The sequence below is a fragment of the Musa acuminata genome, chromosome BXJ1-6 (assembly GCF_036884655.1).
Source record: "Musa acuminata AAA Group cultivar baxijiao chromosome BXJ1-6, Cavendish_Baxijiao_AAA, whole genome shotgun sequence".
Taxonomy (NCBI): Eukaryota; Viridiplantae; Streptophyta; class Magnoliopsida; order Zingiberales; family Musaceae; genus Musa; species Musa acuminata.
Genome location: NC_088332.1, coordinates 45,304,676 through 45,318,638, shown reverse-complemented (window position 1 = coordinate 45,318,638; position 13,963 = coordinate 45,304,676). Strand labels below are relative to the sequence as shown.

Sequence of the window (13,963 nt, the reverse complement as noted above, 5' to 3'; positions counted from 1 at the left end):
TGCAGAATTCAAGCTGCATAGCACCATCTGTTTGATCTTGCTACTGTGCTTTTTCTATCCAAATTTCTACGAAATTTTTATGACATCTTTGACACTTCCTAACAGTGGATTTACCTTTAGTTTCATCGAAAAATTCTCAATATAAACTACTGATCCTTTATGTCCAATCTGCTGCACTTGAAAATCTATGCTGCAGAAAATTTCAGCTGCATATCGTTGCCTTAACCCATCTATTTGCAATCCTTTTTTGAATGAAATTTCTTATACACTTCATAGATCATCTTGGCTTCCATCTAAGATTGATCTATTAAGAAATTCATCTCTAAAAATGATTTTATGTTGCTATAAATTTTCATCGTATCCCGCTGAAATTTTCGATGATAATTCTGCAATTGCAACTTGCACCAATTTCCTTGCTGTTACACTGCCGAAATTTTCTTTATTAAATTAGATATCCTTGCTGTCATATAAACTGTGATTTTGCTATCAATTTCCTCCTCAATTCTCTCAAGTTTTTGGTGGAAATTACGTCGAGAAACCGTTGTTTCTTCGACGATAATTCTACTCTTACAAGACAGCACATACTTGCTGCAACTTCCACGGATTTCTGTCAAATCTTTGCTACCATCTACCATAGATCCAAAACTTTCATCCACAACCCTAAAACTCTGCCAAACCACACACTCAAACTGCACCCATAACAGCCACAAAACAAGCCTAAACCGTAGCCTACATCCACCAATCCACCAACCCTTTCAACCATCACTTCTCTCAACCTATACATGCCCTTAACCCAACAACAAAAGAGAGATCTTAACATCATAGATTTTGGGGCATATACTATGGCATCTAATGCGGCAATCAATGCTAAATTTGAAGCCTTGGAGGCGCGAATGGAGGATAAGATTTGGATGCTCTTTACCGAACTCAGATTGGGCCGACCACTAAGCCCGAAGAAATCATATCAAGGAGAGAGCTTTGCCCAATCACACCAAGCCCGAAGAGATGACTTCCAAGGGAGAGGAGGCTCTATGACCGACCCCAACTATCCATGCATGAGAGTACACTTCCCTAGATGGGAAGAAGGAGACCCGATTGGTTGGATCTCACGCGCGGAGCGATATTTTCGGCACCACAAAATCGCAGATGCATCTATGGTGAAAATTGCAGCTATACATCTTGAAGGGGATGCTATACAGTGGTTTGACTGGTTTGAACATACTTATGGAGTCCTTTCATGGCGACAATTCAAAGAAGGACTACTGATTCGCTTCAGACCAACCGATTACGAGAATATTGACGAACAACTAGCAAAGATCCAACAAACCTCCACCATTCAGGAGTACCAAACCAGGTTTGAAAGGTTATCTAATCAAACTCATGATTGGTCTCAAAAACAGCTATTGAGGACCTTCATTGAGGGCTTGAAGCCGGAGATCCGAGGAGAAGTTAAAGCGCGACAATCGTATACGCTTATGGCAGCCATCTCTTTCGCACGACATCAAGAGGAGCAATTGAATCATGAAGCTCGGAGGACTAGGGTCTCTCCTCAACCAGTAATATTGAAGCCCTTAGCCCCCCCTACTGTCGACCAAGTCCCTACACCAAAGAGGTTAACAAGAGAAGAGCTTCGGGAGCGATATGCGAAGGGGTTATGTTGGCATTGTGACGAGCCGTGGAGCTGTGAGCATCGCTGTAGTAAAGGGGGACTTCTTATGATTGAACCGATAGAAGAAGAGGTCATTGAACATCCAAAAGAGAGCCTTGAACATGAAGAAGAAGATGCAGAAGAAGAGCCACAATCGACCGAAGTTACGGTACATACACTAGCTGGCTACTCAAACCTGCAAACGATGAAAATTGGAGGCCTTCTCAAACAACAACCAATCACTGTTCTCATCGACACGGGCAGTATACTAACTTCCTAAATAGTAAGCTTGCTGTTCGGATATCATTACCTATCGAGAATCGCTGCAGGTTTGATGTTAAGGTCACCGACGGACGGATTTTGAATTGTGATCATAGGCGCTTGCAGGAGAAACTATTGCTACAGGACCAAGAGATAATTGCAGATTTCTTCCTTCTCCCTCTTAACAATCATGAGGCCATGCTCAGAATTAAATGGTTGACAACATTATGTGATATTTCTTGGAATTTTATGAAACTAATTATGAAATTTTACAGTAAGGAGAAACAGGTGACATTGCACGGGAAACGTGGGGGCGACATAACAACGATTTGCACACAACAAATGGAGAATGTTTTGCATAAAGCATACAGCGGCTTTTTGGTACAACTTGAGCAGCAAACTAAGGGAGAGCCAACAGAATTTGAAGATCCAAATCTACTTCCTTTGCTTGCTGAATTTTCAAATATATTTGACGAACCGCGCAACCTACCTCTTACCCGTCGGCATGATCATTGTATAATGATTCTTCCAGGCAAATCTTCAGCAAATGCTCAGCCATATCAGTATCCACATCTCCAGAAGGATGAAATAGAAAGGATTATAAAAGAGATGCTCAAAACAGGAGTTATTCGGCCAAGTTGCAACCTCTACTCTTCGCCGGTGCTACTTGTACGTAAGAAGGACGGAACAAGGCGAATATGTGTTGATTACCGAGCTCTCAATGGCATAATCATCAAGGACAAATACTTTATTCCAATAGTAGATGAATTGCTAGATGAAAGGGAGCACAAATCTTTACAAAGCTGGACCTTTGATCCAGGTATCATCAAATACGAGCATGCGAAGAAGACATACGGAAAACCACCTTTTGAACACACAACAACCACGAATTTTTGCTTTCTTCAACAAAAGGTGGAATGTCTTGGGCATATCATATCAGAGGAAGGTGTGGCAGTAGACCCCTTCAAAATTGGAGCAATGCAAAACTGGCCGACCTCGAGAAACATAAAATTGCTACATGGCTTTCTGGGTTTAACAGGCTACTACCGCAAGTTCGTGAAAAACTATGGAAAGATCAGTGCACCACTTACTTCCTTACTAGAAAAAGATGTCTTCCAATGGTTGGACAGAGCCTCCGCTGCCTTCGACAAACTTAAGGCAGCTATGACGACGACGCCGGTGCTAACACTACCAGATTTCAACCGACCCTTCATTATTGAGGCCGACACATCTGGAGTCAGAATTGGAGCCATTCTCATGCAAGATGGTCGACCACTCGCATACACTAGCAAGGCATTATCTTCCTCCGATCAAAATATGTCAACATATGATAAGGAGATGCTCGCCATTGTGCGCGCAGCAACGAGGTGGAGATTGTACTTGATCAGGCGATACTTTCAAATCAAGACCGACCATAAAAGCCTAAAATATCTCTTGGAGCAGAAGATATCTTCCCCCGAGCAGCAAAAATGGGTAACAAAACTTCTTGGATTTGATTTTGAAATAACTTACAAAAAGGGGAAAGAGAATGTTCTTGCAGATGCGCTTTCGCAGCTACCCGAACAAGTTGAAGTTTCGACCGTTTCACTTCCGACCAGCGATTTCCTTGAGGATATTAAGATGGAATGGCAGGAAGATTCAGATACTAGTAAGTTTATAAAAAAATTGGAGGAAGCACCAAGCCCCATGGCTCATTACAATTGGGACTCAAAAGAATTACACTATAAGGGACGCATTGTGCTTGTGACAAATTCTACTTGCATCTTCAATAGCAGATTTTGGACAAAGTTATTCCATATGCAGGGTACTAAATTGAAAAGGAGTACGACATATCGCCCACAAACCAACAGCCAACCGGAAGTTTTAAACAGGTGCTTGGAGACAGCCCAAAGCCACCCACCAAATATGACTACCCAAAGAGAACTCTAGACCCAGCCAAGTGCCATTATTGATCGACGGATCGTGACTCGATGACGATGACCCACTAATGAAGTGCTAATACAGTGGGCGAACCTACCAAAAGAAGATGCCACTTGGGAGAACTATGACGACTTGAAGATCAAATTCTCAGAATTCATGAATCATCAGCCTCGAGGACAAGGCTGATTTAAAGAGGGCGGGTCTGTTAGGACTCTAGCTTGGAGAGTCCTAATTGAGAGGGACATTCATGTAAAAATGTTAGGACTCTAGCTAGGAGAGTCCTAATTGAGAGGGACATTCTGTTAGGACTCTAGCTAGGAGAGTCCTAATTGTGAGGGGCATTCATGTAGGAGGTTTTTTCTTAGAGAATAATTAGGAATTGTAAGGGAATAGGAGTCTTGAGTAGGAGTCCTTTTAGGAGTTGGTTAGAAGTAAGAGTCTTAAGTAGGAGTCATATTAGGAGTTAGGGTTTAGAAGCTCTATAAATAGCCATGTATTCCTTCTCTTTTCTTAAGAAATAGATGAATCTTTTCTGCAGCCTTTGAGCAGCAACTTGGAGGGAGGAACCCCTATAGAGTTCCAAGGAGGCCGATCCCCTAAAGAGATCAACCCCAAGTTTAGAATCTGCAAGGGTTCTAACAAACACTTACTATATATGTGTGACCCTCTAGGCCCAATATCGAGCTGACTATGAATCATGCTTGTTAGTACTCATTCTAGCCTAGTGAATTATTATCTCAATAATAGTTCACTCGACTCATCGACTGCGGACGTAATATGCTACTATTCTGTAATCCCTAAACGATATATGAGAATCTAATCCTTACGGAGAACTTTTTCTCTCTCAATTCAAATGACCATAGCTAAAGATTTATTTGAACAAGAATACATGAGATATTTTTCTCGTGACACCAAAAGCGAATGATCCTATATTGACACTTAATAGCCCTCGTAAGGTTGGCTGTCACTCCCAATGATTGGACGTATTAGATTTGGAACTTTCAGATCTATACGTCCGGTATCAAAGAGTAGAGTACTTATACAGGACATCCTTGGTGTGTTAACTTTAAGGACCAAATACACAACTGAGATGACAGAATCTCTGTCTGACAATAAGACATTATTAATCATCCAACATTCCGTGAGTGGATCAAAGAGATCTTTGGGATGACTTTTTTTTTTTAGAAAAACCCAATACTATTCTGGGATGACTCTTTTTTTTAAAGAAAAATCCATACCTAAGAAACATCTCAGTGACTAACTTAAGTGCCGGAGGAATTGGGTCAGGAAATTTTCCCAAACATCGGTCTTAGTGCAGGTGACGTCTCGAAAGCTCGATACTTCCACCTCATAGCTACCTCGAAGCCACATTGGAGTTACAATATACTGAATTAACATCGGACGGGCTTTAATACATAAAAGATATCTCTGACAGTGTTTTAGATTTACTTATCAAAAATTAAAAGTTAAAAATCGTACACCTACTTACTGCTAAAAGATGAGAATTCAAATTCTCATTCCACAAAGTTTGAAGATGGGTTCAAAACCTATCTTGGCCTGATTTTTTTTCTGGTGTCTATTTGAAATTGGATTGAGCAAATTGAAGTGGTGGAATATAAGTATATTACTCTAATATATATCAATATCAATAAATTTGGTTTCCTTATTGATATATCAGTGTTTCTAAATATTTTTATTAATTTTAGTCGATTAATCTATAATATCAAAGGTCAGGAATCGATCAAAATACTACACCAAATAAAAAGGAGCAAAAACCAGAACGAAAAAATAAAGAGTTATTTTTCCGATAAATTGCATTAAAATATCACATAACGAGAACACGGCCCATACGGAGCCCATACCACACCATCAAAACACGCCGAGAGTCGTGCCGTAGCGAAACGAATAGGGAGCGGGAGCAGCACCGTCACAATCTACTCAGTAACCCACCAGATTCACGTGGATCCAACACGAATCCAACACCGCCGTCATCTGTCACACGACGCGATATCTAGCCCGCCCCAGCCTCCCTCCCATGACGCGTCCTGTCATCTCGTCTCCTATTCGCCTTCTCTTTGTTACCACCCGGCTTCGTTGGATCCGACGTGTTGTTCTCATCCACAATCGCATCCGCTGCTGCGTGCTCTCACGGTTCATCCCTTACCCTTCCTTTCTCTGCCCTACTTGTGTGCCGCTGCGTGCCCATCTGCAACTCGACAGGTAAACAGAGGTTGCCCGTGTTGCATCGAGCATATCACCACCAGATCTGTCCACCCCTTGCAATTAGAATGAGGGGCAATGCCATTTATGCCCGCCTCCCTTCTCCTCCCCTCCCTATAAAACCTCCTTACTTCTCTCGATTCATCTCGTTCTTTCCTTCCAGATCTGTTGCAGTGTCTCCTAGATTGTCTTCTCCTGTCACGACTCCCTTCACCACCTTTTGTTCCAAGGTATCGATTTGATCTCTCGGATACCCATTCTCGTTTCATCTTGTTTCGATGCCTTTTGTACCGATGATTTGTGGTTAGGCAGCATCTGAATCGGGATCGCTTGTCGGAGAGCCCAAAGAGATGACGATCACCAAAACAGTCTGGGTTTCTGATAGGAAACTGGTCATCAAAGACCGCACCGTCCTCTCCGGCGTTCCTGACAACGTGATCTCTAGTTCTGCCGTCAGCTCCGGCCCCGTCGACGGCATCTTCCTCGGCACTCAGTTCTCTGAGCCGTCATGTCGTCATGTCGTGTCTCTTGGCACGCTGAGGTTAGCCGTGGATCCTCTGTTATCGATTACAGAGAAGGCTATGTTACTTAGCGCATTATTTGGTTGAGTCTTTTGGATCTTGAATCGTTGCAGAGATGTTCGATTCTTGGCGAGCTTCCGCTTCAAGCTGTGGTGGATGGCTCAGAAGATGGGCGATCAGGGGAGGGACATCCCCCATGAGACCCAATTCCTCCTCCTTGAATCCAAGGATGGATCTCAGCTTACGGCGATGGATGGCAGCGGCAGCAGCAGCAGCAGCGATGAGATTGTCTACACCGTCTTCCTCCCGCTAGTCGAAGGCCCCTTCCGGGCCTGCCTCCAGGGTAACTCCCGCGACGAGCTGGAGCTGTGCCTTGAGAGCGGCGACGACGACACCAAATCCGCCTCCTTCTCCCACGTCCTGTTCGTCGGCGCCGCGAGCTCCGACCCCTTTGCAGCCATATCAGGCGCCATCGACGCCGTCAAGTCCCGTCTCAAGTCCTTCCGCCACCGCAGCGATAAGAAGCTCCCGGGCGTCGTGGACTACTTCGGCTGGTGCACGTGGGACGCCTTCTACCAGGACGTCACGCAAGAGGGCGTCGAAGCCGGGCTCAGAAGCCTCACTGCCGGCGGCGCCCCGCCGCGATTCGTCATCATCGATGACGGATGGCAGTCCGTCGGCTCCGATCAATCCTCAGAAGAGCCAGAGAAGCCGAGTCCTTTGCTACGGCTGACCGGAATCAAGGAGAACGGCAAGTTCCAGAGCAAGGAGGATCCCGCCGCCGGGATCAAGACAATCGTGCAAACAGCGAAGGACAAGTACGGGCTCAAGTATGTCTACGTATGGCACGCGATCACTGGGTACTGGGGCGGAGTGCGGCCGGGGGTCGAGGGGATGGAGGACTACAATTCCAAGATGCAGTACCCCAAGGTGTCGCCGGGAGTGGTGGAGAACGAGCCGGGGATGAAGACGGACGTGCTCACGATGCAGGGGCTGGGCCTGGTGCACCCCAAGAGCGTATACAAGTTCTACAACGAGCTCCACCGCTACTTGGCGGCCGCCGGCATCGACGGGGTCAAGGTCGACGTGCAGTGCATCTTGGAGACCCTCGGTGCCGGACACGGTGGGAGGGTGGAGCTGACGCGACAGTACCACCGGGCTCTCGATGCATCGATCGCCAAGAATTTCCCGGACAATGGCTGCATCGCTTGCATGAGCCACAACACCGATGCTCTCTACTGGTCTGTGCTCCTCCCTCTCGATTTCAGATAGCAGGGTAAGAACATGGTGCTAACATATAATTCGTTGGTGGTGCTGCTGCTTGAACGAATCCAGCTCGAAGCAGACGGCGGTGGTGCGGGCGTCGGATGATTTCTACCCGAGGGATTCGGTGTCGCACACCATCCACATCGCCTCAGTTGCGTACAACAGCATCTTCCTCGGTGAGATCATGCTCCCTGATTGGGACATGTTCCACTCTCTGCATCCGGCAGCAGAGTACCATGCATCAGCTCGAGCGATTAGTGGAGGACCGATATACGTAAGGTGAGTTATCGAGAACCCGATTGTTGGTAGGAGTAAATTGCTTGCGTTGTTCATCTAATTTGAGTTAGATCTTTTGGTCGTATAGTGATGCCCCCGGAAAGCACAACTTTGAGTTGCTGAAGAAATTGGTGTTGCCCGATGGATCCATTCTTCGCGCTCGATTGCCCGGTCGTCCTACGCGTGATTGCCTCTTCTCTGATCCTGCTCGTGATGGTGTGAGGTGAGCACCGGTGATCCCTCATGATTCACGGAGGTGATCATACATATACATATTAATGGTATGCTCTACTTCTGTTCTAGCTTGCTCAAGATATGGAACATGAACAAGTACACCGGAGTTCTTGGGGTCTTCAATTGCCAAGGTGCAGCGTGGAGCTCCACGGAGAAGAAGAACATGTTCCACCAAACAACATCAGAGGCTCTGACCTGTGCCGTGAGAGGAAGTGACGTGCATCTCGTCTCCGAGGCTGCAACCGACCGAGACTGGAAAGGTGACTGCGTTGCCTTCCGCCACAGAGACGGAGAGCTTGTCCTCCTCCCATTCAGAGCCGCCATGCCAGTCTCCTTGAAGGTTTTGGAGCATGAGATCTTCACAGTCTCCCCCATCAAGGTCTGCCAGCTTCGTTTCCCACAGCCAGGCGCTTTTTTTGTCTTTCTGAAAACCGAGGATCGTTTCAGCCTCTCTCATCAATCACTGTGCTTGTGATGCAGGATCTGGCACCTGGTATCAGATTTGCGCCGATAGGCCTGGCGGACATGTTCAACGCTGGAGCAGCAGTAGAAGGCCTCACATACCATGTTCTGAGTGCAGCCAGCATGTTGGAGTCCGGTTCAGGATTCGGCGGTAGCGAGTCGAACGAGGCACCGCCGCCGGCGAACAGGGGACCCGATGCTCTTGCAATAATATGCATGGAAGTCAAGGGATGCGGGAGATTTGGAGCATACTCCTCCGTTAGGCCGAGGAGATGTTCGCTGGGTTCTGTGGATGTAGAGTTCGCTTATGATTCTTCTTCTGGTTTCCTGGCTCTTCATTTAGAAGCCATGCCCAAGGGTGATCAGAGAGTTCACAATGTAGTGGTCGAAGTGTAGGCAAATTAAGATCCATCGGTGGGGAAATTGGACGACTGAGGGGAAGATGGGAATTGATCGTGGTTGATAGCTAATGATTCAAATTTTGCATTTGTCCTTCACATCACAAGCATGTCATTATCTTCTCACTCGTTTCTTTCCGCTGCTGTACGAATGTAATGATACAAATCATGCATGCTTCGAGAGTATGTCGCAGAAGAACATGAAGCGCGTCCGTCGTAAACCTTAGAACAAAGATCTCTCCGCTGCAGGACAGTTCTCCTTTCCTTCTTTTTCCCTCTATGTTTTTATGTATTTAGAAGCATATAAAATTTGGTAGAATGATCGCTCGGATAGAGATAATCTATAACGCAGTATCAACGTAGTAGATGGATTTAAGGTAAGAATGATGAGTGATCTGAGACATTACTACAAGAAGCGAGTACAACCAATGCCTCTAAGCATCACAAGCAACCAAAATAGTTACGTCTGAGGGCTAAGCCGCCCTCCAAAATGCATCTATCCATAAATACACGGATCTGCTGAAGTAGAATGACAGCCGGATCGGATTAGAAAGGTTAATGAATCATGTCCCTTTAGTTTGTACAAGTTTATGGATATACACATCATGCTGGGATACACCTCTTTATTATGATATCTTCTTCCAATTATACATCATTTTATGTAGAACATGCTGAGCAGTAGTGATTGTATAAACGAGGACGAGAGTAGATTGAGAAAGAACAAGAAATCATTATATACAACTGAATGTATACCATAAAAACAAGGAAAGGAACAATTGGCTGATGGTGTTTTGGTGTGCATAAGATGCCTGAGGTCATGTACAAAATTCATTCCATCTTACAGAACCAGTAGCTATCATCAAGATGAATGAAAATAGATCAAGACTTTTACAGCAAATATGGAAGGAAAGAGCATAAACAAACAACTCACGATGAGGGAACAAAATTGGTACAAGTCATTGCAAGTATATGATTCCATGACTATCTTTGGTAGATTGAAGAAGAAGAAGAAGAAGATGTGGGTGTATCTGAATAGTTATGAACCGAAATTGGAATGTGGAATGCAACTGGTGGAGTTTTAAGCTCGATCATTGAGTTACGACTGATCTTCTCATGTTAGATCTACTAAATCGATTGTCATATGTTTTCTGCCATGATGCCGTTGAATCAAAGAGCAACCTATAAAGCACCAACACCTACCTGTGAGACATGTTCAGTGAAGAAGAAAGGTTGCGGAGAGGCACGCAGAATTCTGCTATTTGATCTCCACCTGTAGTTTCCCACAGCTTTATTGAACCGCAATTTCCCAGAGTGAGAAGAACAGATGCAGTTCAAGAAAGCTGTGGAAGACTGCAAATAGGATCATACGTAAACACCTTCCATGAGACGGAGGGAGAGAGAGGAGGAGGAGGGCAGAAGCTAAGAAGAAGAGACGCTGTTAGCATTGAGTGAGGGAGGAGAAGATATGGCTATTTATAGATGAAGAGAGGAGTACTGTTGGGTGCAGACTGAGAACTCAATCCCGAGAAGAATATAAGCCATGACTGAACCCTAACCTATCATCATTCCACAGGATCAGAAGCATTAGATCAAACCTGAGATTACAGGAGAAGAATTACGATCGACTCGAGCAACCAATGCCGACTCCAAATCACTTGTGCAGTACATATAATGAATAAAGAAGAAAGTGGGGGCACAACGGGAGTCAGACGGTGTCAGAGCCCAGCGTTCCACGCCCACCATTAACGGGGAACGTAACACTAAGAGGGAAAGTGCTATGGGTCGGAGAGGAGGTGGTGATGCGCCCCAACAAGACAGCCGGATGAGACGTCGACGGTGGGCCGAAGGGAGACATCGACCTGACCACAAATCCTTTTTAATCTAATCACGCTGTTGCTTGGGGACTAATAAACAAAGCCTCCGATTACTGGATTCGGTCACCTCCTCCCACGCCACTGGTTGGGCTTTGCTCGACCTGATGTGCCACCAACCCTGGCCGGAACCAAATGTTTGGCGTACGCTGTTTCCTGTGGATTTGATGTGCATAGACGAGGATCCATGTTCGAAACAATGGCTTTTCTGATTGGTTTTCGACGCTCATCTTGCGACAGTGCAGCATATGATTCAAGGAAAATATGATGCGTTGCAGTGATAAGGTATGTTTCTGAACTTGTATGCCTCGGAGATGAGACAAAGATGTATGTGTTCACATCGATAGCGGTGAATGAGTTGTTTCCAAAGGTTCACCATAGATCGATTATACAGTGCTGGTGACCTCTCGGAGATGAGACTGTGCACAACCAATTCGAATTAAAGCTCTTCATGATGTCCGAAGACATGAATCTTCATCCTGAATTCAGAAGCTGAGTGGAAGGGTTGCCTCTCACCAACTTGTACTCGTCTTACCAAAACACTACAAGATGAATCCATGCCCACATATACATGTGATGGACTCATGAACTTGCACCACTTATATATGAAGTTGATATCTTGGTTAGTGTAGCTGATGTCACTTGTAGCGCTTATATAAGAAGAGTGTGTTCGAAGACAACAAAATGGAAATTTTCTGCAGGAGAATTCTTCTGCTGCAATGTCCTTTCTACATGTTCCTGTAGATTACCAGCAAGCAGTGGAACCAGGAATTGGATTAGCAGGGAGAAATGGGTATCAGAAAAAAGCTGCAGTCTTCCTCTGCTTCGAGTAAAGTTAAACCGAGAGGACATGGAATTGCTCGATCCACAAACGCCAGCCTTTCAGAAACTGCATCCTGATCTGCTTGTGGAGTCCAGGCTGCATCGCTGTTCACAGAGGAATGGTGAAAGCAGACATACTGTGCGTGAGAAGAAAACTCAGTACAGCTTTCTCCATTGTCGCTCGATGAACTTGCAGTTTTCTTCCTCCAGTGGTAGATCTTGCTCATCATGAAATATGAAGAACTCTCAGTAGCGGGACAAGCTCTCGTGTGGATCACAGGCTGAAATATGAAGCATAATTATCGATTTTTCATCGACTGTGTTCTTCGGTCGAACTGCTAAAGAAATATCGGACTTAAGTGCCTATAAGACCAAAGATTTTGGCAAATCCGAATACTTTGAAGGACTTGGTTATGCTGTTCACTTTTTTCTTTGGCCATTTGGAGAACCATTGTCGAGAATGAAAACTGCTGAAAAGAAGCATCTTTTAGTACATCGAAAGACACATCGAGACGCTTTGGTAGCAGATTCAAGATGGTAGATATATGCAATTGGCAATAGAAATGTAAGAGGAGCAACTGTGAGCAGGTCTTACTAAAATAGAAAGAGAGAAACTGACTAACTGATGCTGAAATTTTCGACAAGGAATCGGTGAATTCAATCTGTATTCATCCCTAAGCGAAGGAGGAATGTAAATTGTCTTCTTTCCGCATTGAAAGAAGCCCTGAATTGTCATCCCTTCCCACAGCTTTCTTGACCCTCTTCTTCGCTTCCTCCTCCCACCTCTGTGTCGGAGGGAGGGTTATACAGGAGAAGTTCAAGAAAGCTGTGGAAGGGAATGGCATGGACTTGGAAGGCAGCAACTCCATTTCTCTCCGATCTCATGGCTACACAAGAAGCAGCAAAAAGCTTTCTAGGCTGGAATGAGTGACAACAATACATATAACCTCCGTGCGATTTATGTTCATTTTTGCTGTAAAAGCTGTCATTGGAAAGAGCTAACAACAAAAGGGAGGGAGGGAGAGAGAGAGAGTGGGTATGGTGAGAGGCCAACCTTTGGGGTGGTGACCACTTTGCATGCATGTCATCACTGGCCTATCAGAAGCCTCCTCTGTTCTTTGCATGCTTTGCAGAAAAAACATGAGAGAGATCCAAAATGATGTAGTTTGGAGAGTGTCAGAAGAATAAGAGAAGTAGGCAAAGATGTCTGAATTATTTGAGGGTCCTAATTGTTTCCTTATCTCTTTACAATCCAAGTGGTAGAAAAATTTTACATGTGATGGCTTGGTGATGATTAGGCTTTGGTGAAGGAAGAAGGACAAACATTGTACCAATCATTAACTGTCACATACAAGGTTCATAAAGTTTCTCCACAACCAATGCCCTACATGCCTTGGGAACAATCCTAACTGTAAAGAAACTTACAAATGCTTCCCTGGTAAGGAATGTTTCTTAGGGAATTGAATGTGGTGATCAGGAAGGAAGTATCTACCCTAATCATTCTTGCACATCTAGAGCTATTTGTTTCCTTCATCTTGTATTCAGAAGTACAACAAGAACGATGGCTTTCTTGAACAATGATTTCATGGCTGAGCTTAATGCTCACAGAAAAAGGAAGACTCAAAGCATAGCATTGTAGATATAACATGGAAGGATGTGATTTTAAACTCAATTCTCATCAAGAAATAGTGTTCCTATCACTGTAGAACAAAAGAGAAATATCACAGTAGAAATTGTTAATATTTTCCAGTGATGAGGATGTCAGCCTTGAGCTTGGAGTAAGTTTCTCTAGGGACACATGGAATGTATGTGCTCGACAGCCATCGGTGGCGGCATCACCCAACACCTGGAGAACTGTAGCAGCCATGCAATGGCCTTTGTCGCCTGAGAATAGGTATTAGAGCCAAGAAAAAACAGAGGAGACATCATTTCTTGTCGAAACAAAATTTTCCAAGTACTAGTAATAGGAAATTTCGCAGCCTCCGTCAGAGGAAGGAAATATGAAGGCAAGAGGATATTTCTATAGAAGAGTGCGTTGATTCTTCTAGGAAAACATCATATATG

General features: G+C 44.7%; 1 protein-coding gene across 2 annotated transcripts; it reads left to right on the top strand.

Annotated features, from left to right (window-relative positions):
• The first annotated feature begins 5,890 nt into the window (after nt 1-5,890).
• LOC135677322 (probable galactinol--sucrose galactosyltransferase 6) lies at nt 5,891-9,305 on the top strand. 2 transcript variants are annotated; one of them, XM_065189521.1, is made up of 7 exons: nt 5,891-6,279; nt 6,358-6,590; nt 6,684-7,811; nt 7,906-8,115; nt 8,201-8,335; nt 8,416-8,725; nt 8,827-9,305. In XM_065189521.1, exons 1-7 carry the CDS (start codon nt 6,118-6,120, stop codon nt 9,202-9,204), a joined length of 2,556 nt encoding a protein of 851 aa, XP_065045593.1. In that variant the 5' UTR covers nt 5,891-6,117; the 3' UTR covers nt 9,205-9,305. The 2 variants fall into 2 exon arrangements, with proteins under 2 accessions (XP_065045593.1, XP_065045592.1); XM_065189520.1 differs by having other exon boundaries at nt 6,140-6,279; nt 6,362-6,590.
• The last annotated feature ends 4,658 nt before the right edge of the window (nt 9,306-13,963 follow it).